The sequence below is a fragment of the Solanum verrucosum genome, unplaced genomic scaffold (genome assembly GCF_900185275.1).
Source record: "Solanum verrucosum unplaced genomic scaffold, falcon-dt-bn FXZP01000199.1, whole genome shotgun sequence".
NCBI lineage: Eukaryota > Viridiplantae > Streptophyta > Magnoliopsida > Solanales > Solanaceae > Solanum > Solanum verrucosum.
The window spans coordinates 736,034-759,849 of NW_026020049.1; the positions used below are offsets into that span (position 1 = coordinate 736,034).

A 23,816-nucleotide genomic window follows, 5' to 3' on the forward strand; every position below is an offset into this window, starting at 1 on the left:
AAGACCAAATTTATTTTTCGCACATTAGAGGAGGTGACCTTAATTCTGACCAAGAACTGAAGCACTAAGAAGGATCAAGATTTTCTTTTTATTTTTTGTTAAAAAGAAAGGAAGGTACATCAAAACTCAGGCAATAAACAAATCCTAACACTTCAAAGATGTCATGAGGATACTTACTGAATTTGCCAAAATCAACCCAATTACACCAGCTGAAGTTATTAAACTGACATTTATCACTAGGTAAATACTTGAGAATACAAGCAAGAAATCCCTTATCAAAGGAAAAAAACACACAGGCAAGAAATAGTTTGAGCACCTGAGTTTGGTGCTCATTTAACAGCATGCAGAAATGCTTCAGACTTTCCAGCACCAAATACAAGGGATCTAACTTAGATTGCTAGTTTGCTGTAGCAAGGCTGGCAAAATTACGGAATCTTTTAGTTCGTTTGGATTTCTAATACAAAACTCCACAATGATGTAGAACAAAATCCATAAAAGCTCAGTGGCAGAGTCTTCTAGATACATACTTGATTTAGAGAATCCAGCTATTTGAAACTAAATAAAGAACATTATGAGAGCTATTCAAAAGGCATAAAGAGATTTCAGTCGGTAACATCGTTTTTGAAAAATATGATTTGGAGACCCAAATAATTATAAACTAAAAAGCCCCTTACATAATGAGGCAGCTGCAGCAGCATCTGCTGCAAGGACGCCTAGGTAGCTTCTTGATTGACAGTGATCCAAAATCCATGTTAGACGGGGTAAGGTTATCAAAAGATTGTTTCTTTAAACAAACAGGAACTTGCAGCAATTATAATTGACATCTCCTTGTTGTCCTTTAGAGGACGAAGAATTTGCCTCATCCTGATTGGTCTAAATTCCTTAAGTTTAAGAACACAAGCACAAATGGTGGCTTGTTCCTTCTTACCCTATTCCCAAAAAAAAAGATGTCTTGTTACTAAAAGTGACCAAAATCCATTTCCATTTGATGACTTGCTAGGTAAGCATGGCTTCAGAAGTTAGCCTCTTTTATGGAGTCAAACAGGCACACCAAGCTATTAAAGCTTTGTCCATAGGCAAGCCCCTACTGCAAAGTTTCAAGAAAACTTTGCATATTGTGACCAGAAGTCTCTGTGTACAATGCAAGAAAACTGTGCTTGAAAATGGATTTGAAACAACGAGATATGTGCATACTAATAATTGCCAAGTTCACTTTTAAACAATGTTCAAAACTGAATCCTTTTCTGAATTACAACAACATACTGTAATCCACAAGTGAGGTAGGAGGGTGGAGTGTACGCATACCTTATCCCTACCTCGTAGAAATAGAGAGGTTGTTTTGAATAGACCTTAAATAAGCTTTGCCAAATAGTTTGAAAAGAGGATACAAAGATGGAAGCAATAACAACAACAAAACAATGCGATTAGACCTCAAACTTCATTTTTGATTATCAATCAGAGACTCCATTGCAATCAATCTACTAAAAAGCTCTATCAACCAGAAAAGCTCTGCCTTGTAACAGAAAGCCAAACCTGCCTGCACATCTCAACAGAGATGATTATTTTTTTGCAAATGATTGGTTGAGAGACGGCGAAAAGGCACAAACGCGGTTCATTTGACCACTCAGCTATCTACTTGGGCCGAGTAAAACTTATGAGTATCATAAATTTAGTCACCATCTCTGTGAACCCTACTATAAGGTGGTGGTGGTGGTGGTGGGGGGGGGGGTTCGACTCAGAGAACTCATGTTTCAGACTAGAGATTTCCACGCCAATTTAGGAACTACTGGAGCATCACTGCTCTCTAAGCTTCTAGTTACCCAAGCACTTATATAACCTCCTTAAGGTGAATACAAAGCAGTGCTAAGAGGAAAAAAGGCAGTGAAGAACTTCTCGGGGAGTGCTATTTTTATTGAAATTTCCCCCTTCAAAATTAATGTAGCTATTCATAAAACTAAAAACTAAAGATCATTGACAAAGGGGATATAACACTACTATCAGTTAAATTTACTAGACACACTAATTACATAATCATGACAAAGCAACTCCGGTATCCATTCTGATACATGATTACTGACTTTGTGGTACAACAGCCTAATCTCATAGAACACATGATTCTATTAAGACTCTGGTTAGAAATAAAACATGCTGAAAGCATCTGAAGAAATATCAGCACACTTAAACTATCAGAAGAAATAGAATGTATGACATGATGGTGCTGATAACAGCCTTAACCAATAAAAGCTTTTACCTTCGGCCTGATCACCGGAAACGGCAAGCAATAATTTAAATCTTTCATAACTTTTGCTTGAAAAATGATATCCTTACCATCAGACGTTTTAACAGAAGAGGTGATATAGAAGATGAAGTCATGACAACCACCTCCATTCACCATCAAAATGCCATTGACCTCATAATTGATGCCCTAAATAAGTCGAGTAATTTCTTAGATACTGAAAGGAAACAAAGGAAAAGGACAACGAGTAAAGACAAGGAAAGTGCATCTACAGTATACCGTTTCATCATTCTTAGGATCATTCAAGTAGTATGGCACTGGGTAGACAGTTGTCATCGCACACTGTACGGGATAATCTGTGATATCAAATCCCTGCAGAACAAATATCACCTATTGCATCCAATTTTCTATGTAATTAGTTAGACTTCAGAAAAATTGTAGAACCTATATCAGGCAAGTATCCAAAGATACATTGGCTTGGAAGTACTACATAACATGGTGTGTTTTTTACAAGGTAAGATAATTGAGTAGTAAGTACCAAGTAGGAAAGTTGTTACAATTTCAATTAAGCATATTCACGAAATCTAGAAATTGCCAAAAAATATCAGCTGTCCTAGCCTTGCACCAGGAAAAAAAGATTCAACAAATGTCTAAACAAAATTAACAACGGATATGATTTTTTGGCCTTCAAAACACCTCCTATTTCTTTCCAACCAGACCATCCACATTATGCATGAAGGGATAGTTCTCCAGATTTCCTTTGCTCTAATGTCAACCCTCTGATGCTGCCGTCATTCCAACAGGTTTCTCATACTGAGACTTGAGTGGCTTGTCTAGTCCACCCCACGTAGATTTGTGTAAACTGTCCACACTTAATAAGCAGATGACTAGCAGATTCTGCGGCTTCTTCACATAGGAAGCATCTATTGCATAAAACAAAAGCCTCTCTATCTTTGCAACACGTCTTGAGTGAGGCATGCATTCTTAGTTGCTACGTATCCAAAACAAACTGCTTTAGGAGAATCAAGCTCTAGTCTTCCAAAACATCTCACATGGCCAGTTATTCTCCACCGAATCAATCTGCCTCTCCAATAGCTTGTAACAACTCTTCACACTAAATTTCTTACTTTTACTAACAGTCCGTACTTTAGAATCTATTCTTCTTGCAGCAATGCTAATGTTATCCAATAAACTCAACCGCTCACCGATTTCTTTCACCTCCTCGTCATTGAAATTTCTTCAAAAGCTGAGAAGCCAGCCTTAGATCAACCCTTAATCTGAACTCCAATCTATGCTGACTCCCCCACCCTCAAAAAGAATTCTTCTCTAATCCTGGAGCTTATCCATGCTTCGATGTACTTATTGAACCTAAGATCTCTTTAACATTTCACACGATCCATCTCATTTGGATTCATAATCTGACCAGTTGAATCAGCTTTCCCTATGATTATCTATGCAACAACTACTATAACCCATCAATCACAAGCAAGTTGAGGTCGACTACATGAATTATCGTTGATAATGATGCTCCATTTAAGCTCATCTTACCATTATCTACTATCATGTACAATATTTAAACAAACCAGCTGCAATGAAGCCGATTTTTTAGTCATTTTGGTGAAATGAATGGAATAAACAGGTTGAGGCTGGTGGGAACTACCCTAGATTCATATAAAGGTTGATATGCAAACTACATACTCCTAAATCACCATAAAATATTGCTAATTTTGACTCAAAAATTTTCATATACAGGTCGTTAGGCAAACTATAGACTCCTAAATCACCTTAAAATATAGACTCATATTTTTCATAAATGACTCAAATTAGAAAGGAATAATAAGGTTGATAACTCCATGAATGGAGGTTGAGAACTAGAAGCAATTACAGAGCATTTGAGAGAAGACAAAAGATGAGAGAGGATTTATTAATGTCTTAATACAATGAATCTATACATGTATCCCTTTGATACTACACTATCAATGAAAGGGTGCAAAATATCTCTTAACAACTTTGTAACTAACTACTGCCACCTCATCAGCTTGTAACTAACTTCTAAATGCTATACCTAACATAACCATACAACTTGTTAGTTCTTCATTACACTTGCTAACACTCCCCCTCAAGCTTATGGTTGAAATACATTCTTCATTCCAAGTTTGCTTAGTAGTAGATTGTGTTGTCCTTTTCCAAGACTCTTTGTAAGTAGATCAGCCAGTTGATGCTTGGTGTTAATGTATTCTGTCTGCAGTACTCCTTGAAAGATTCTTTCTCTCACAAAGTGACAGTCTATGTCTATGTGTTTTGTACGCTCATGAAAGATAGGATTGACAGCTATTTGGATGGCTGCCTTGCTATCACATACCATTTTGACTGGTAATGTTACATTGATTCCCAACTCCTTGTATAAGCCTATTAACCAAGTTATTTCAGCTGCACATGTAGCCATGCTCCTGAATTCTGCCTCAGCTGAGCTTCTTGACACAGTTCCTTGCTTCTTAGACTTCCAAGATATTAATCCTCCTCCAAACTTCACCAGATACCCTGTAACTGACATCCCCCCAGTCAGAGTCACAATAAGCTGTTAGCTGTGTAGTTTGTTCTGCTGGCATTAGTAGTCCTAGACTAGGGGCATCTTTGATATACCTTACTGCTCTTAATGCTGCTTCCATATGTGATTCCTTAGGACAATGCATGAACTGGCTAAGAACTTGTGAAGTAAAAGCAAGATCAGGCCTAGTCATGGTTAGATAGAGAAGCTTTCCTACCAGCTTTTGATACATTGTGGGATTAGCAAGTGGCTTATCATGATCAGGATTTGAACCAGTCACATGTTCATCATATTGAACTGATGTGAGTTTTTTGTTCTGCTCCAATGGTGTATTAGTAGGCTTTGTTCCTCCTAGGCCAGTCTTAGAAATCAGCTCCAAGGCATATTTCCTCTGTGTCATCAGTATACCCTTGTTTGATCTAGAAAACTCAATACCTAAGAAGAATTTTAGTTCCCATAGGTCCTTCATTTTGAACTTTTTTTGAATCTTCTGTCTTGTGTTGCATAGAAGTTGGTGATTACTTCCAGTGATCAAAAGATCATCTACATACACCAGCACCACCACAATGTCACTCCCAGTTTGGTGTGTGAATATAGAGTAGTCATAGTGGCTTTGTTTGAACCCCATCTGAACTAATGCCTCAGTTAACTTTAGATTCCACTGTCTAGGTGCTTGTTTCAAGCCATATAATGACTTGTGGAGTTTGCAGACCTTGAGACTCTCCCCTTGTCTGGCAAACCACAGGGAATCTCCATGTAGACCTCCTCTTGCAAGTCACCATTCAAGAAGGCATTGTGGACATCCATCTGATAGATATACCACCCTTTGGATGCAGCCAAAGCTACCACAGATCTGACAATCACCATTTTTGCAACAGAACTAAAAGTCTCACCATAATCAAGCCCCTCTTGTTGACTGAAACCTCTAGCCACAAGCCTGGCTTTGTACCTTTAAACCTCCCTTGAAGCTAAGAACTTAATCTTATATATCCATTTGCATGCAATAGGTCTCTTTCCAAGTGGTAAATGAACTATGCTCCAAGTCTTATTACTTTCTAGAGCATCAATCTCTAATTGCATAGCCTGTCTCCACTCAGGATCAGTAGCAACTTCTTTATAAGAACCAGGTTCAGAGACAACTAAGTATGCATTCAAAACCTCTCTATATGAGGAGGATAAGTGTTTGTAGGACAGGTGATCTACGAGTGAATAAGAACAGGCATAAGACTTAGGCTTAGTAACAAAATCCTACAACCATAGTGGAGGTTTGCTGGACCTAGTTGACCTTCTAGGAGGTACCTCAGTAGCAGGAGGGATCTTAACAATAGGCCCAGGTAGGACATGACTTACAGTGTCAGCTACCCCAGGTGGATCCTCAAGTGAATCAGGTGAAGGTGAGGCAACATGGTCTGAGGGACTAGGAACATAGTCCATTATTGGAAACATAACATTTGGTGAGGCTTGGAGATGTTTGTAGGGAAATAAGTTTTCTTGAAACACAACATGTCTATTGACAAAAAACATCTTGGCATGAAGATCATATAGAACATATCCTTTTTGTGTTGAGGAGTATCCCATAAATATTGCAGGAACAACCTTGGCATAGAACTTATCAGGTTTCTTAGGACTAGTAGCATAGCACAAACAACTAAATATCCTTAGGTGAGATAGGTTTGGAAGATGCATATACAATTTCTCAAATGAGGATTTGTGGCCTAGTAACCTGGTAGAAAGTCTGTTTAAAAGATACACATCTGTGATGACACACTCTCCCCAGAACCTCAAAGGTATAAAAGCTTGAAACCTTAGAGCTCTGGCCATATCAAGAATGGTTCTATGCTTTCTTTCAGCAACCCCATTTTGTTGTGGGGTATATACACAAGTAGTCTGATGTACAATGCCCATTTCACTCAATAGATTCTGAAACTCAGTACTTAGAAATTCACAGCCACTGTCAGACCTGAATGTTTTAACACAGGTGGAAAATAAATTCTGAACTCTTGTATGGAAATGTTTGATTACAACTATTGAGTCAGCTTTGGAAGTAATCAAAAACACCCAAGTGTATCTGCTAAAATCATCTACAATTGTAACAAAGTACCTCTTTGCATTATGAGTAAGAACCTTATAAGGTCCCCACAAATCACAGTGAATCAACTCAAATACAGCAGTAGTGTTATGAGTACTAAAGAAAATGGAAGTTTTGATTATTTAGCTACAGGACACGCAGTACAATGAAAATGGTCTGTGAAGTTTAGAGATCTGAGAGACTCATGTCTCTTTATTACATTAATTGGAGCATGTCCTAACCTCTTATGCCAAACATCACTAGAAACAGACTTAGCAGATACAGGAACTGCAGTAGTAGTATTGACCAACTATTTTGGAGTGTTACTTGGTTCTTCATGAAGAATGTAGAGTCTATGCTCTTCTTTACCAATCCCCTTCACCGAACCAGTGGAGAGGTCCTGGAAAACACAGAAGTCAGGAAAAAATGCTACCATACACTGTAATTCTTTGATGAGCTTTGAAACTGATAGTAAGTTGCACTTGAACTCAGGAATAAAAAGAACATTAGAAATGGACTGATCTGTGAACACATAAGACTTGCCAAAATGTGATACTGACACATTTTTTCCATTTGGTAGATGTACTCTATTATCTGTATGAGGAGGTGTCTTCTTAGCTTTGTCAACAATAGCCATGTTAGATGTAATGTGATAAGAGGCTCATGTATCAATAATCCATTTACTGCTACAACTACTACTACAAGATAGAGCTGTAAGAGAGCTACCTGCATTTGCAACAGTGGCAATGTTTGTAGAGGACTCTCCTACCTTGTCACCTCCAGATTTTGTAAGGAGTTGTAGTATCTGTTGGTATTGTCTGAAGTGAAGAATGTACCATTGTTTGACCCTGCTCCAGCTCCTGATTGATTTAAGAGTGAATTGTTGTTGACCCTGACCTCATGTCCACACTTCTCTGAAGCAGTAGCTTGATTAGCATACATATTTGACTTCCTCTTAGATTTGAAATCTGTAGGATATCCACCAATTTTATAGCATTGTTCCTTAGAATGACCTTTACACCCACAGTGTTCACACACAAGCAATGACTTTTTGACTTTGTAACTTCCTCCAAAAGTACTAGCACCACTGCTATATCCACCACCAGATCCTCCTGAATATGAACCCCCTCTTCCACTTGGAAAAGAGTTTTTAGATGTACCTGCTCCACCACTGTAGGTGTTGCTACATGAGTATACATTGTTGTTCTTTCTATCACCCCTGAGCTATTAGAAGCAGAACTGGCTAGATTTCTCTGACTCTCTTGGTCAATAGTAAGAGCATAAGCCTTGTTAAGTGTTTGCATTAGACTCATCATGAGAATCTGACTTCTCGAAGTTGAGTAGGACTCATTTAGTCCCACAAGGAACTGTCAGAGTCTTTGATAGTCACAGTGTTCACCAAATTTCATTGACTCTGGATAGGGACAACTGTTATACCCCATTTTAACCGGGTCAAAATAGTGTACAACATTTTGAAGATTTCTAAAGTTAATTGACTAATTTAAGAAGTCGCCACCTAATTAATTACGGTGAATTAGGGCACCTAAATTGATTAAAGTTTTTGTCTAAAGTTAAACTTCATTTTAAGGTCTACTAAACTTAAGATTCTAGGTAAGGGTTCAATTAATCTAAAGGGAAGGAGTGAGGCATCCTTTAAGATCCATTAAAAATGGTTAACCGACCAAACTTAAATTACTTAATTAGGCTAAGGCGTGAAGATGTAAAAAATGTTGAAATGCTAAATGTCAAATATCTTTAAAGTCATTTTTTAGGAAACACTATGTGGCAATTTGTCTTGTTGAAAACGTATAAAGGGAAAATAGTATTTTAGACATTTAAACTTGTTTGTTGGAAAATAAGTAATGCCTCCAAAGTCTATGACTAAAAAAATGGAATATGACTTGATGTTGAGAGTCGTCTAGCTTATGATGATGAGGTCGTATGGCCAATTGGTATCTCCGTTAGTCTTCGAAGATATATTGACATATGACTTCTCTGGTTGTTTTCAGTTCTTGATGATGATGATGTCTGTAAAGTTTAAGGTAAAGTCATTAAAGTATGTAAAATAGATTAAAGTAATTGGTAAAGTAGTGAATAAAGTAAGAGTGTAGCCGTCTGGTTTATGCAAATGATGTAGATAATGTCTCTGGTTGTCTTCAGAGACTTGAATGATAAATAAGGCCACCGGTTGTCTTCGGGGACTTAAATGATAAATGAGGTCTCCGGTTGTCTTCGGGGTCCCAATGGTAAATGATGTCTAATATCCTCCGATTGTCTACGGGGACTAGAAGGATAAATGAGGCATCCGGTTGTCTTCGGTGTCTCAATGATAAGTGATGTCTGTAAGTCAAAAGTAAAGTTGTTAATGACATCATAAAGTATGAGTTCAATATGTGTGTATCCTATTTTAGGGTGGATGAACACGTTATATCCTATTTTAGGGTGGACGAACCCGTGTCCTATTTTAGGGTGGACGAACCCATATATCCTATTTTAGGATGGATGGACCCATATATCCTATTTTAGGGTGGATGAACCTGAATGTCCTCCAATTGTCTACGGGGACTAGTTGTAATGATGCCTCCGATTGTCTTTGGGGCTAGATGTTGATTGTTGTAAGTTCTTGTAAAATTGTAGGGTAAAATTATTAGTAAAGTCATAATAAATTAAAATAAATCTAAGTAAGAAAATAAAGTCATGTGACTTATGTCGGAGGAGCCGTGGGGCCAAGTGACATCTTCAATTGTCTTTGAAAGCCTTTGTTGATTCCTGTAAAATTTAAAATAAAGTCGTTAAAGTGAGTAAAGTAAATTATAATATATTTAATAAAGTAAAAAAATAAAATTGGTGAAGTTGTTCGATTGTTGTTGATGTCGATGATTGTAATTGGTTGAAAGTCGCCTATGATCTTTGATATTTAAGCTTTGATATGCAATTTGGTGGATCTAGTGGCGCCTGTAATGGACTTGATTCTTATTCAATAAATCAAAGGGATTTAATTTTAATGTAATCCCGTAGGTACTTCTTGTATCTTCGTTGTTCCTGCACCCAAAGAAAAATTCTTAGTTGGGAAGGGGTATTGATTCACGTTGACTCGAAGGTTGACTTTGTTGGCCTTCCGCCCATCCTACTTGTTTAGACCTTGTGATCTCCGTTTGAGACTTGGTAGATGAATAGTAAAAATATATCTTATAAAATAAAAATAAAAATTATCATTTGAAAAAGATATTTGTTAGTGTAAAAGAAATGTAAGTCTATGTTTATAAGTTGTAAATATATATATATATATATATATATATATATTTTCTACCAACTCTTAGATTGTGACCATTTTGAAACAAAATGAACGTCATTTGTCTGTTACTTCTGGTCAGGTAGCAACCTATAGCTTGACAGTGTCCAGTCATTTCTTGACCAAGTTTTCCCAAAATTTGCCCCAGTGTTGATTTCAAATAAGTAAACTAGATTTATGTTGTGATGAGACCGTACCTTATATAGATTGCCTACATATCTCACCAAGAGAATCAGGTCAAAACGTAGTTCAAGTACATAGAAATGATTTAGAATTTTCTAATAAAGGGAACGAATCCGATTTGGATTGCCTACATATTCCACCAAGGAAATCAGGCCATGTGTAGTTCAAAATTACATAAATAATAAAAGAATTTTGATTTTCTAGCCTAATGTGACTGAACCGTATGTGGGTGGCCTACGTATCCCACCGAGGGAATCAAGTCAGGCGTAGTTCTCCTGTTACAATTAAGGAAATTTGGAAATCTTACTATAGTAAAACCGAACCCTATGTGGGCTGCCTACGTATCCTACCAAAGGAATCAGGTCGGAACGTAGTTCGTATGTTACATGAAAAGTGGGAGTTACATTCAAAATCTATCTAAAGTCGTCCTTCGTTGTAGTATCTTGACTTCTCTTGAATGGAAAACTTCATGCTTGAATATTGTCATGTTGTCATGTTTCTTGGTCGATTGTTCAACGATAGGTTATCTTCCCATCCTCCAAAAACTTGCTTAGCTTTCAAACTTTGTTCATTTGTTTCATTATGTCACAATCATAAAGTTGGCAGATTTGAAAATTCATAAAAGAATGTATATCTAAAAGTAATAAGTAAGAGACAATTAAGAAAATAGGAAATGAATTCATAGATTTTGCAATTAAGCTTTCAAAAAATGAGGCAAAACAACATAAAGTTTAAGGCACGATTTAAGCCTCAATTTTTTAAAATCGTGCTATTTCAAAAGTTTTACTACTTGTTCAATCTACCAAGACTCCCGGCAAACCAAAAACGGAGTACAAGTCCAATTCTTTAAAGTCTCCTCTGGTTCAGCACCCCATATGGTCGGTGTCTCGGTGTTGTAAAGAGGCATGATAGATGCTGTAGCAATAACCTCTATCGCTGCTTTTCCTTGGGTTGTCAAGATAGGAGCACCAAAGGCCGATAAAGTATCATTTTTCATCTTTCCAATGGGTACAACACTTTCGTTCAACACCAAATTTTCCTCTATAGTTATCATGTTCACATCAGTATTCCCATGTTTAGGCAAAGGGTTGTTGTTCGTGTTGGGATGAGGTTCAGTAAGTTGGATTGCTCCTTCTTTAATCAAAGCTTCAATCTTGTTTTTGAGACCATAGCAATCTTCGGTGTCGTGTCCAACAACTCCAGAATGATATACACAACGCTTGGAACCATCAAACCATTTTGGAATAGGATGAGGAATTTTCCCTTCAATTGGTTGTATCATACATGCTGTTTTCAACCTCTCAAACAACTGAGCTAATGGTTCGGCTATTTTGGTGTAGTTACGAGTGGTTTTGATTTCATGGTTGGGACGAGCTCTAGGTGCGGCATATGGTCGATTTTGAAAAGTTGAAGTTTGGACTGGTTGGTATGAGTGTGGTTTATTGTAAGTAGGAGCTCGAGGTTGATAATAGTTCGTTTGGGTGTTGTAGACATGTTGAGGAGTTGATAGAGGAAGGTAGACAGTATGTGAGGCTTTACCATATTGGTAAGGGTAAATGGGTTGTTGATGTTAATTTAGGTAGGGAGGAAGTTGACCTAGCCTGTGTCCTTGGTCAATCATGATAGCAGATACATCTTCTTTCTTCTTTTTGTTCCCATTGATAGAACCATATTGAATCGCTTTGCTCGCAGCATGCAAGGCTGTAAAGTCTTGGATTCTTCCTGATTTGATTCATTCTTCTAAGATTTCTCCCATTCTAATGATTTCTGTGAATTTTTGTCCAATCATGGTTATCATTTTCTCATAGTAAAGACCGTTATCTTGAGATTCAATGAAGGTAGCAGTCATTTCACTTTCACTCATCGGTGGTTGGACTCTAGCTGCTTCTGATCTCCAACGTAGAGCACGAAATGTCTCAGTTGACTTCTTCCTCAACTTGGTCAGGTAGAACCTATCTGGTGTGATGTCGGTATTGAACTTGAATTGATCCATAAAGTCTTGTGCCATATCACTCCAACCACACCATTTATGGAGATCTTGTTATGTGTACCAAACAAGAGCTTCACCAGATAAACTCCTTATGAACAACTTCATTCTGACCCTTTCGTCTCTCCCCACTCCGACCAGTTTGTCACAATATGCCCTTAGATGTGTATGAGGGTCACCAATTCCATTGAATATATCAAATTTTGGTGGTTTGTACCCTACAGGCAAGTCAATGTCAGGTTGTACACACAAATCCTCATATTCTAGGCTTTTGTTTCCCCTAGTAGTTTGGAGGTTTCTCATTGCTTCCTTAAGATCACGAATCTCTCTAGATAACAAATCATCAGCCTTTGCCTTGACATATTTCTCTATTTCCCCATATTGATCTACCTCGGGTTGAAACTTGACCGATATTAGGTTGGTAAAGGCTTGAGTTTCCACCGAATATACTGGAGGAACATGTTGCACATAAGGAGTGGCAATATGTTCCCCTTGTATGTGCTGAGCTAGATAAGTTTGGACAATAGGCGTATTTTGGATTGGAGGTGGTAGATTCGATGGGTTTACAGGAGTAGTTGTAGGTACTGGATAGGTGTTAGTAGGTAGATAAACGTAAGGAGTATGAGTTAGGGGTTGGTTTTGTGGGTTGACAAGTGGTGGATTAGAAGGAGTAGCATAGATAGTGTAGATAGGTGGTTGACTTTGTGGAGGAGTGTAGATGGGTGGAAAATTTGATGGATTTGCGGGGGTAGTTGGAGGAAGGTTATTGTTGGTAGGTGAAAGTTGTTGTGGAGGAAAGTGTTGAGGAACTGGTGAATCAAGTGATGGAAAACGGGGTGGATTTGGTATAGTACTTCTAGGTTCAGGGAGTGGACTTTGGAGTGTGATGGATAAATTGGTCAAGTCCCTAACGCGAGTTAGTTCACTGCGTAAATCCTCAATCTCTTGAGTCAAGCGGGCGATGTGTTCATCATGTTGAATAGTAGCTCTATCTTCGGAAGTCTTAGGATAGTCATTAGGAACCATGATATGTCCTGGACCAATTGGATCAGACGAGGTTGGATTAGTCATCGTGGTTTTCTTTCCTTGAATAGCCCAACTACACCGAGGTAATGTAGATGACTTGGACCTTGTGAAGTAAGGATGGTCGGCCAGCTCGATAATCAACACGAATCAACTTCTAGTTGGGAATAAAAATAAAACATAGAGAGAAAAACAACGTAGATAATGCTAGTTTTAAATTGAAAGAGTAAAGTCATGTTCACATAAATTCAAATAAATCACATAGCATGCAAGTCATCAAATAGAATCAAATAAGTTGTAAGAATAACATGTAAGCAAGTCATCAAGTAAAGTCAAATATATTGTAAAGATGACATATAAATGCGTCCTAATATACTTGTGACCTTTTTGTGCCGGAGGTAGGCCTAACGTAAATCTGAGGAATATATTAGCCATAATATATCATCCCATTACTCTTGATTAATTAAACAACATTTTTTTTTCAAAATAAGGTACAAAAGTAATGAAAAATTTATTACATTTCAAATGTAAAGTACTTTTAAAATAAAGTAAAGGAAATTTTGTTATGTCTGTCCTTCTTGGTTCCTTGTGGCGATATCGCTACTATTGTACTCCAACGTCAAGTCTTTGTACCTGTCATAGAAAGGTTAGTAATACCACCCCCTAAAGTTTAATTAATTTGATCAAATGGTCCATATTTAGGCATAAATATTCCTCAAATATGCACACAAATAATGATAGGTCGTCACTTGGGGTCGGAAACCCACTTCGACATTTAAGGTAACGTCAACTAATGTACTTAATACACCAAGGGTATAAAGCCTCTTAGGTCATGAAATGATATATGATCCTTGTAAAATGTGTTGGTTTAGCTCTACTCTAGGTAAACTAGGAGTGGGTTTACTAGACACAAGGTTCCCGAGTGGACTACTCGAGTGAAAAGGCTGCGCGGTCACACAGAAAAAGATTCGGACACCACGCGCATATGTCAACTCTCCTAAATTTTGGAATTTTGAAAGAAATTTGTGGGTGTGCAAAACACACCTCGCGTGTACGTGTGATAGTGTGAATTTCCAAGAAGTGGAGAAATATGAACCAGTTAAGAAAAGCAGTAACACATAAATAGTTTATAGCAAACAGACAATTAATAGCAAGTATCATGTGAAAATAATTCAAAGCAAACAAACAATCTATAGCATGTAAAAACAAGTTACGATAAATAAAGTAATTAAAGTAAGCACATAAAAGCCTAATTAAACTAAATCCGTTATGGTTAGAACCTAATAAGTCCCCAGTGAAGTCGTCAAGTTGTTATACCCCATTTTAATCGGGTCAAAATAGTGTACAACATTTTGGAGATTTCTAAAGTTAATGGACTAATTTAAGAAGTCGCCACATAATTAATTACGGTGAATTAGGGCACCTAAATTGATTAAAGTTTTTGTCTAAAGTTAAACTTCATTTTAAGGTCTACTAAACTTAAGATTCTAGGTAAGGGTTCAATTAATCTAAAGGGAAGGGGTGAGACATCCTTTAAGATCCATTAAAAATGGTTAACCGACCGAACTTAAATTACTTAATTAGGCTAAGGCGTGAAGATGTAAAAAATGTTGAAATGCTAAATGTCAAATATCTTTAAAGTCATTTTTTAGGAAACACTATGTGGCAATTTGTCTTGTTGAAAACGTATAAAGGGAAAATAGTATTTTAGACATTTAAACTTGTTTGTTGGAAAATAAGTAATGCCTCCAAAGTCTATGACTAAAAAATGGAATACAAAATCTGATTTGTACTTACAGAGATTTGTATATTTTAAAATTGTTTTTAAAATAAATCAATTTGAAAACAAAAGTTGATTCCTTTTTAAAATCTTTTGAAAGTGGAAAGCTATTATTACATAGAATAATATATTGATAACAAAATTATGAATAACTAGGTGATTATGTCTAACATGCTCATTCCTTCTACATTAGTTGTCTATGAAAAAAAAATTTAACACATATCCAAATCACACAAGTTAAACACGTAAAGAAAAACACATAAAAATTTATAATGCTAAAATATAAACTATAGAAGACAGTCCCAAGTAAATTTGCTTGGTTTGTTATTTGGACAGTTTGAAATATCTTAGACTCCATGTGTAGTATGATGATATCGAGTCATGAGACTCGCATTTGCTAGAGTTCCAAATGAAGACTCTATTTTTGCTCCGAAAAAGTTCATGCAAACAAAGAAGAAGAAAAAAAAGAGATAAGAGGAGTTAGAACAACAAATTGTCTCTTAAAAATAAGCATAACTTATGAAATATAGCAAAATTAGAGTTCTATCCACATTCAATATGTATGTAAGATAAAACTTAAGATCACACATTCATTCAACAGACATTAGCATAATTTGACAGCTAACAAAAATATTTATTAACTTAAAAGAATATTTATTAAATACAACCCAAGTTTTACTGTAAGAAATCTTTCATTTAGCATTGATAAAATATCAAATCTTGGTAACTAATATAGGAAATGAAATATAGGACCCAAAACAGTGAGCTTAATGAGAAATCCAACCAACATTCCGCTTAATAACTTTGTTGATTCAAATTATCATAAACTATTCATTTAAACAAAATAAAATCAAGACTTGTGAGAGTTACAAGTATATTCAGATTTGACCAGAGATACTTTCGGCCAAAACAATGATAAACACCTGGATGATTTATAATAGACTTCTAAGTAAGAATATTAACTAAAAATCAACATACTCAAATTAACCACAAGCCTTTGAACTATATACAAACATTTGTCACTTTCATACACAATAACAAGAGACTAATATGAACTCCTAAACTAGCATCGACACCTTGAACAAATTGGTAAAATATAACAAAGAAAGGCAGTTGATATTACTGTTTGTGGGGCAGCGAACTACGGCAGTTAGCAGCCTCGAATCTACTCGCTTACAAACAATATTGAACTCACAACGATAAGAATAAAGGTAGTTTCAAAATCCTTTGAGAAAGTAGTTTCAGTAGTGAGAAAACAATGGAAGATCTTGAATGTTAAAACTTGTCGCGGTGAGTTTTAAGCAAACAGAAAAATCGTCCCCCCTTCCTGACTAAGTTAGCAAGTACTTATAGAAAAGTTTAAGCTTTTTTATTTCATTTGGGCGGGATTTCGAGATGAATTTGAAATTTGAACGTTTGAAGCATTAGTCAAACTTCACGTGATTTGGTCAGATTCGAGTAGAAAAATGGGCACAAAATACTGACATTGTTGTAGAACTTTGGCTTTTTCTTGAAAGAGAAAGAGAGAAGGAAGTGTGTTGCTGCTGCTTAGAGCTACTATAAGATTAGGGTTGTAAGTTGGAAAAATATCTGAAAAGCAAAGTCTAAAAGGGCTTCTGTGTTTTGGCCTACTTTGGACAAATTTTCTAATGGGTTTTGCTTGATTCTGGGATCGTAAATGGACTGAAAATGGATAGGCTTTCATGGCCTTTTTCTTTCTTTAAATTAAATCATTTGACCTTCTAATTTAATAACTAGTATAACATATATTACATAAAAAGTTTAGAAAGTAAGAGACTTGAAGTGAAGTAACAAGTACTATTTTAAACAAAACGACATTAAAGTAATAAAAGTAACATTGATAAATATATATATATATATATTGTGAATATGATAATAAAAAGATGGTAATCATAAAAATAATAAAAGCTAAAGTAATATAGATAATTATGGTTGCAATAGAGATAAATGGAAAATAATATTGAATTATAAAATATTCGACCTATTAGTAATTTAGAAGCTCAACGAAATAAATTAGAAGAAAGTAAGGACAAAATTTGGTGTCATCAACAACTAGGACAAGGCATAAGAGCATCATATTCATCCCAAAGATCTTTTCGCCTAGAATGATAGTCAGCAACAAACATAGTTCCCTGCACCAGTGTGTGAATCTCTCTATGCAATTGAAAAATCCTAGATCCATTTACTGTATCAAACCTCTCTCTCAGATCTAGCCACACTTTTCGTGCATCTAAAGCATACACTACAGAGCTTAGAAGTCCTGGTCGTACAATATTCATAATCCAGCTTAATACTACAGCATTGCACTTTTCCCACTGATCAAACAGAATTGGTTCAAACATGGACTTAGGAAATCGTCCATCTACAAAGCCTAGCTTGCTTTTCCCTACCAATACAATCCTAAAAGGCCTACTCCACAAAGCATAGTTTTCTGAACCAGTTAACTGAAGTCAGATCAGAGAACTACCTGGAGTATCAGTGTGTTGAAGGAATAATGGATGATTGTGATCAATTACTGGGAATCCAGCTTGACTTGAAGTTCCATTTCCAGTGCTTGTTTTCTCAGTTGCACTTCCAATCGCCATTGTGGTGAACCTGAGCACCTTTTTCTTAGCTACTTTGTTGTTTAACCCTTCACGATCGAGAGCTCTGATACCATGATAACTCCATGAATGGAGGTTGAGAACTAGAAGCAATTACAGAGCATTTGAGAGAAGAAGAAAGAAGAGAGAATTTATTAATGTCTTAATACAATGAATCTATACATGTATTCCTTTTATACTACACTATCAATGAAAGGGTGCAAAATATCTCTTAACAACTTTGTAACTAACTACTGCCACCGCATCAGCTTGTAACTAACTTCTAAATGATATACCTAACATAACCATACAACTTGTTAGTTCTTCACTGCACTTGCTAACAAAGGTTACCTCGCTTTTCTTAATCTGTTGGTAGTACTTCTCCCAAACAGCTTTATCCATTTTCTGGGGGTAATATGGGCGAAAATCTTCCTCTGAATCATACGTAATATGGGGAAAAATCCCTCTCAAAACATTTTTTATTTTCAAGTTAAAAAATGTGAAGGTATTTTTATAAATAAATATTACTCCCTCCGTTTTAAAAAGATTGGTCTGGTTTGACTTGACACGAAGTTTAAGAAATTAAAGAAGACTTTTGAATCTTCTGGTCCTAAATTAAAGTTATGTCAAATGTACAAAATTGCTCTTAATCTTGTGGTCTTAAACATGTCACGTGGAAAGAAAAAAGTAAAATGTTACCAAAAAAGGAAATATATCATTTTTTTGAAACTGACTAAAAAAAAAAGGAGGTCATTCTTTGTGAAACGGAGGGAGTATTAATTTTTAAGACAAAAGAGTCTGATAGATTCTTGTACTTGTATGTGTCTGTATTGTGAATATATTTGTACTTAACACTTTACTAATTAAATCTCTAAACTCATTGAAACTCGATATTTTATACCTTTTCTCATATGATGGATGGTGCATGTAATAAAATCATTTCACGTCAAGTTCCACGTCATTTTTAATTGCCACATAAAAAAATAAAAGATAAAATTAAATTAGATCCCCAAAATTAAAAAAAATAAATCTCTTTCTTCCAATTTTGTTCCAAATTTCCATTCTTTCTCCCCTCTCAATCCAAAGGTTCTCACTAGTAAAATGGAGTGCCGACAAGATTGATCACACACCGCAACATAATGGTGGAATTGCGAATTAAAGATGGAGAGGGCAACTGCACATTCAATTTGGAAAAAGTAGTGATGAACCCAAACTACAGGCTGCTCTCCCAAACCCTAAAACTAATGTAGAATCAATTGTCGTCCAAATTACTTAACCTTCAGAATCTCCTCTTTCACTGGGTATGTTGTTGTTGTTGTTGTATAATGGAAAAAAGGACAATTATACCCTCTAACTATCACAAATGATATGTTAATACCCTTTGTTATACTTTAAGGTTGTATATACCCTCACCGTTACTCTTTTGGGTTGTGTATACCCTTAAAACTAACGGATGGACACGTGGCTTCATCTCAACCATTTACTCGATTTTATTTATTTATTTACGTAACATAAAAGATTCAGCCGACCCACAACCAAATAACCCTTCATCTTTTTTGTGAGGGAATATCACTGATTCCTTGCTAATCCAAAAAAAAAAAATATTCATCTAGAATAAACTCAATGCATCCTCCTTAAAGTTTAGACAACAACAATGAATCAATTGCTTTCAACAACACAAATTTTTCAACTCTGTGCAAAATTAAAATCAAAAGCTTTCCAACAAATAAAAGAAAAAAAAGAAATGTGACTAGATTTTCGAAAAATCGATTAAACCTATGATTTAAGAGAAATCGAATTTCCAAAAGAACAGAGTCACCACTTAATTTTTTTCTAGAAATTAAGAAAACTTATAAAATTTTCAACGGGTTTAAACAGATTAAAATCAATTGAAAATAAGGGGTTCGAAATTCAATGTACATTCCGAGAAGGTGCTAGGCCCTCAGAATGTCCGCTAACTTGCGGTTGACCGGCGATTTGACTAAAAATGACGTTGACTAATTTAAAAATTTAACTAAGCAAATATGAATATTAGCTATTTTAATTAAGAAAAAGAATTACTTGAACAGAAAATAAGCTTAAACATAAGAAAATATTTTTTCATCAACAAACGACTAAGTAAATATATAATAAGAACTTAATTATTTTAATTAACACCAAAGAAGAAGTGCCTAACTTTTGGGGAGCTAATTAAATCAAAACCATAATAAAATAAAAGGTTAGTTAGCACAATAAATAAATAAACAAATAAGAGTAAAGGAAGAATAAGATTCACATTTGGGCTTTTTGCCCAAATTCCAAATCTGATGGATTTTGGGCCCAAGTCCTGTCCTAAGTCTAACAATAAAAGTGGGTTTGATGCAGATTTGGGCCAAATCAACCCTCTTCTTCTTTGTTGAACCTGTTGTATACACTGACTGTATCACATTGTATATAGTCATTTTTAAGTTGTATATCAGGTTAATCTCTTCAACATCTTGTACGTTTTCTCTTTTCCTTTATGTATTCTGCTGCGTTTACACCTGTATTTCAGTATTTCTCCCCGTATATCAGTGTATACACCAGCTATATCGGTGTATACAGGCGTATCTCGTCCTGTTTTCAGCTTTTCGGAACCGATACGCCTATTTCCCTTGCTGTCCGACAGCTTCCTTTGACAAGCCAGACTCAAAACAACTCAAGAATATGCAAGGGAGAGTCCAAAATGGACTCGGATTGATCATATGCACCGAAAGAAGAGAAAATAAATTAATATCTATAGATGGGCTAACAAACTCAATTAAGAATATTCATCACATACGAGAAGAACAATGAACTGCATTTCACACAATATCAACCAAATGTTCTAACATAATTATGCTTAGTTGGAAATAATCAAAGTTGAAGTTGGACACATGATTGCTTGGTTAAGATTTTCCTTTATAAAGCTCAATCTAAGCTAAAGAAGCAGGTCAAATAAACAAGGAGCATTTACAATACTAAGGTTAATCAATGAAGACATCCAACCATATTTTTTAAGTCTGCTAAGCACTCACAAATATGCCTAATTGGATAAGATATTAAAATAAGAACCTAAAGTCATGCTTGGATTAACTAGATCACTCATGACATAATACTTAAAATAGCATCAAATTTCCAAACAATGAATTTGAATAAGTATTTTTGGGACTTTCGGATGATAAACAATGGAAACAGAAAGCTCAAGAGTGCCTCACATCTCCATGCTATAATAACAAGAACAATACATAAAAGAAAACAATCTAAAGCTAGACAAATTAATTAAGCTTGTCACAAGCCATCACATATTTGCAAGCTAAAGAAAAAGGGAACTCTTGGCAAATTTGGTATGATACGTCAACCTATCCTTTTTTAAAATAGTATGAAATTAAAGAAACAATGGCATATAACACTTGAATAGATTTGTATCCTAAATGTTATGCATTATACTATGAGGAATAAGGGAAAGAAAACAATAGCTAGGGATAAGATCTCAAACTTATCCATTTTTTAAACAATACATAGCCATGTCTTTCATAAAGAAGCAGAAGCAGATCATAGATAGGAACCACCAAAGCAAATCACACAATGAATTAAATTCACATAACATTCATCTAAATTTAGCCGGAATGACGAAATGAATTTAAGAGAAGGAGAGATTACCTTCTTCGGAGCAGCGTTTTGGGACAACAAGCTTGAACTATGAAGCTTCCCCCACCAAAATGGAGCAACACCGAATTCCGACAAGCTAGGAATTCACCCTAAGAACTTTAAAGGAGAACCAATCTCTTGATTTTTACTCTTTCTTACTGCAATTTTAGTTGTTTTTGAGATAAGAAAAGGACTGTTATTTTGAAGGGAGTCTCTGTCTCTCTAACTTCTGTTTTGGTCAAGAATTCCACCTCTAAAAATATCTCATTTAATCAGTGAACGAACAAGAGTATTTATAGGGGAGAATGGAATTGAAAAGGGGGAAACGGGCAGATTTAGATGGTATTCCAAATTTGAAATTCAAAATTCAAACCTCTCTTCATGGATGGGATAAGGATGCCAGCTCCATTTTGTACCAAATTCCCAATGAAAGAGTGAAGAGAGTCGTCTGATTTTGAGAGACACATCGCTGCTCGCATCGCTGGGCTGAGCTTCACGATTTGGGTTCGATTTGCATTTCTGGACTGGGTTTTGTGATTCTGGAGTTTGGTTCTGGGCGCTGGTTTTCGGGTTTCTTCGCATGAAAAAGAATAAGAAACGAGGTAGGTCTGTGGGGTCACGTATGCTGGAGTTGGTTGTATTGTTGTTGGGTCGTTTGGAATGGGAATTGTTTGGGCTTCTATGTATTATGGAGTGGGTTGCTGGAAAGGTTGGAGGAACAAGAGAAAATTGAGCCGGTTTTGGTATTTTAAAAATGGGTTGATAATGAGTTTAAGTGAGGTAAGAAAAGAGGTTAGATTGGAATTGAGAATTTGGCCCATTTGATTACAATTATAGCCAACTGAATTTAAGAATTTAGTTAAGTTGAGCTTAATTGGTGATTCGACTAAAAATTAAATAAGATGAATTAATATAAATTAATCAATGAGCTTCTTAATGTTAACAAAATAAAATAATTAACTTAACTATAAACTAAATAAATTAAAGTATAAACTATTATATAACTAAACTAATTAACCAAATATTTAACAAAATCTTTTTGAGACGGTTTTCGAATATTCATAAACAATACTAATTATATACAAATTTATATAAAACATATATATTATATTAAAATTATAAAAAGTGACAAAACTCTTTAAAATAACTTTAAAATATTTTGAATTTCATAAAGTCAATTATTTCAAATCGTTTGAAATTTAAGAAGCTCGAAATGATTAATTTATATTGTGGAGGTCTAAAATTGGGTGTCAACAACAACAACCACAAAAATATGGTGCACTTGGTTCATTTCATCAAAATGAATATTTTTGAACCCTTTTAACCACAACAAATCAATTTGAGCTCAAATTTTTTTATTCAATTGCAAATTCAATTTAAAGCTTGAAGTTTTATCCATCAATGGTGATAGTATTTTTAGCCCGTTTCAACAACAACTAATTAATTTAAGTTCAAATTTTCTTATTTGATTGCAAACCCACTTTTCTTGAAGTTTTGTCCATCAATGATGGTAGTATTTCCAACTCCTTTCAATAACAACAAATCAATTTAAATTTGATTTTTTTTTCTATTGAAGACCCACTTTTAAACTTGAAGTTTCGTCCATCAATGGTGATAGTATTTCCAGCTCCATTCAACAACAAATTAAAATGGGTCTCTTGTTTTTCAATGAAAGAACAAGCTACTGTGTCTTTGTTTAATGAGATTTGAAAAAAAGCTGCAAATGAAGATGTATTGAAGAACAATTTCGTCTTTTGTTTGATTTAAAAGGTTTTGGGTTATGTTTTAATGGAGGAGGGCTCTTTGTTTTTATTTTAATTTAAAATGTCACCGGTGTTTTAATTTTGGGTCATGGGTGGGTAAATGAAAGATGGGTGGGTTTTTTAATTTTAGGTAAAAAATAAATGAAAGAGGGTAAATTGTTGAGATGAAGCCACGTGTCCGTCCATTAGTTTTAAGGGTATACACAACCCAAAAGAGTAACGGTAAGGGTATATACACCTTAAAGTATAACGGATGGTATCTACGTACCATTTATGATAGTTCGAGGGTATATTTATCCTTTTTTCCTTTTATAATTTGTTCATTGAAGAAAGGGTTTTGTGTTTTGAAGATTTGCAAATGCGGTTGGTGCCTTCGGCGGTCGGAGGAAATAAGATACTTGTTGAAGACTAAGATTGATAAGCCCATTTATTTTTTGTGGAACAATAAACAAGCGAAATGGTCTGATAGACCCTTATACTTGTATGCATTTGTATTCTGAACCTTCCTACTTAACACTTTGTCAACTAAACCCTTAAATTCATTAAAACACAATATTTTAAACCCTTTTCTCATCACATCACTGTGTGTGTAATCCAACTTCTTACATATGTAATTTCATGTCATTTTCCAATGACATGTAGAAAATTAAATATTAAGAAAATAAAAAAAATACTAAATATTTAA

General features: G+C 35.3%; 1 protein-coding gene across 1 annotated transcript; it reads right to left on the minus strand.

Annotated features, from left to right (window-relative positions):
* Positions 1 to 939: 939 nt before the first annotated feature.
* On the minus strand, positions 940 to 21,950 carry LOC125823107 (uncharacterized). Its single transcript, XM_049502530.1, has 6 exons — positions 21,742 to 21,950; positions 20,241 to 20,371; positions 18,072 to 18,184; positions 2,516 to 2,608; positions 2,252 to 2,425; positions 940 to 1,087 (listed from the first exon to the last, which is right to left on the minus strand). Exons 1-6 carry the CDS (start codon positions 21,948 to 21,950, stop codon positions 1,085 to 1,087), a joined length of 723 nt encoding a protein of 240 aa, XP_049358487.1. The 3' UTR covers positions 940 to 1,084.
* Positions 21,951 to 23,816: the final 1,866 nt, after the last annotated feature.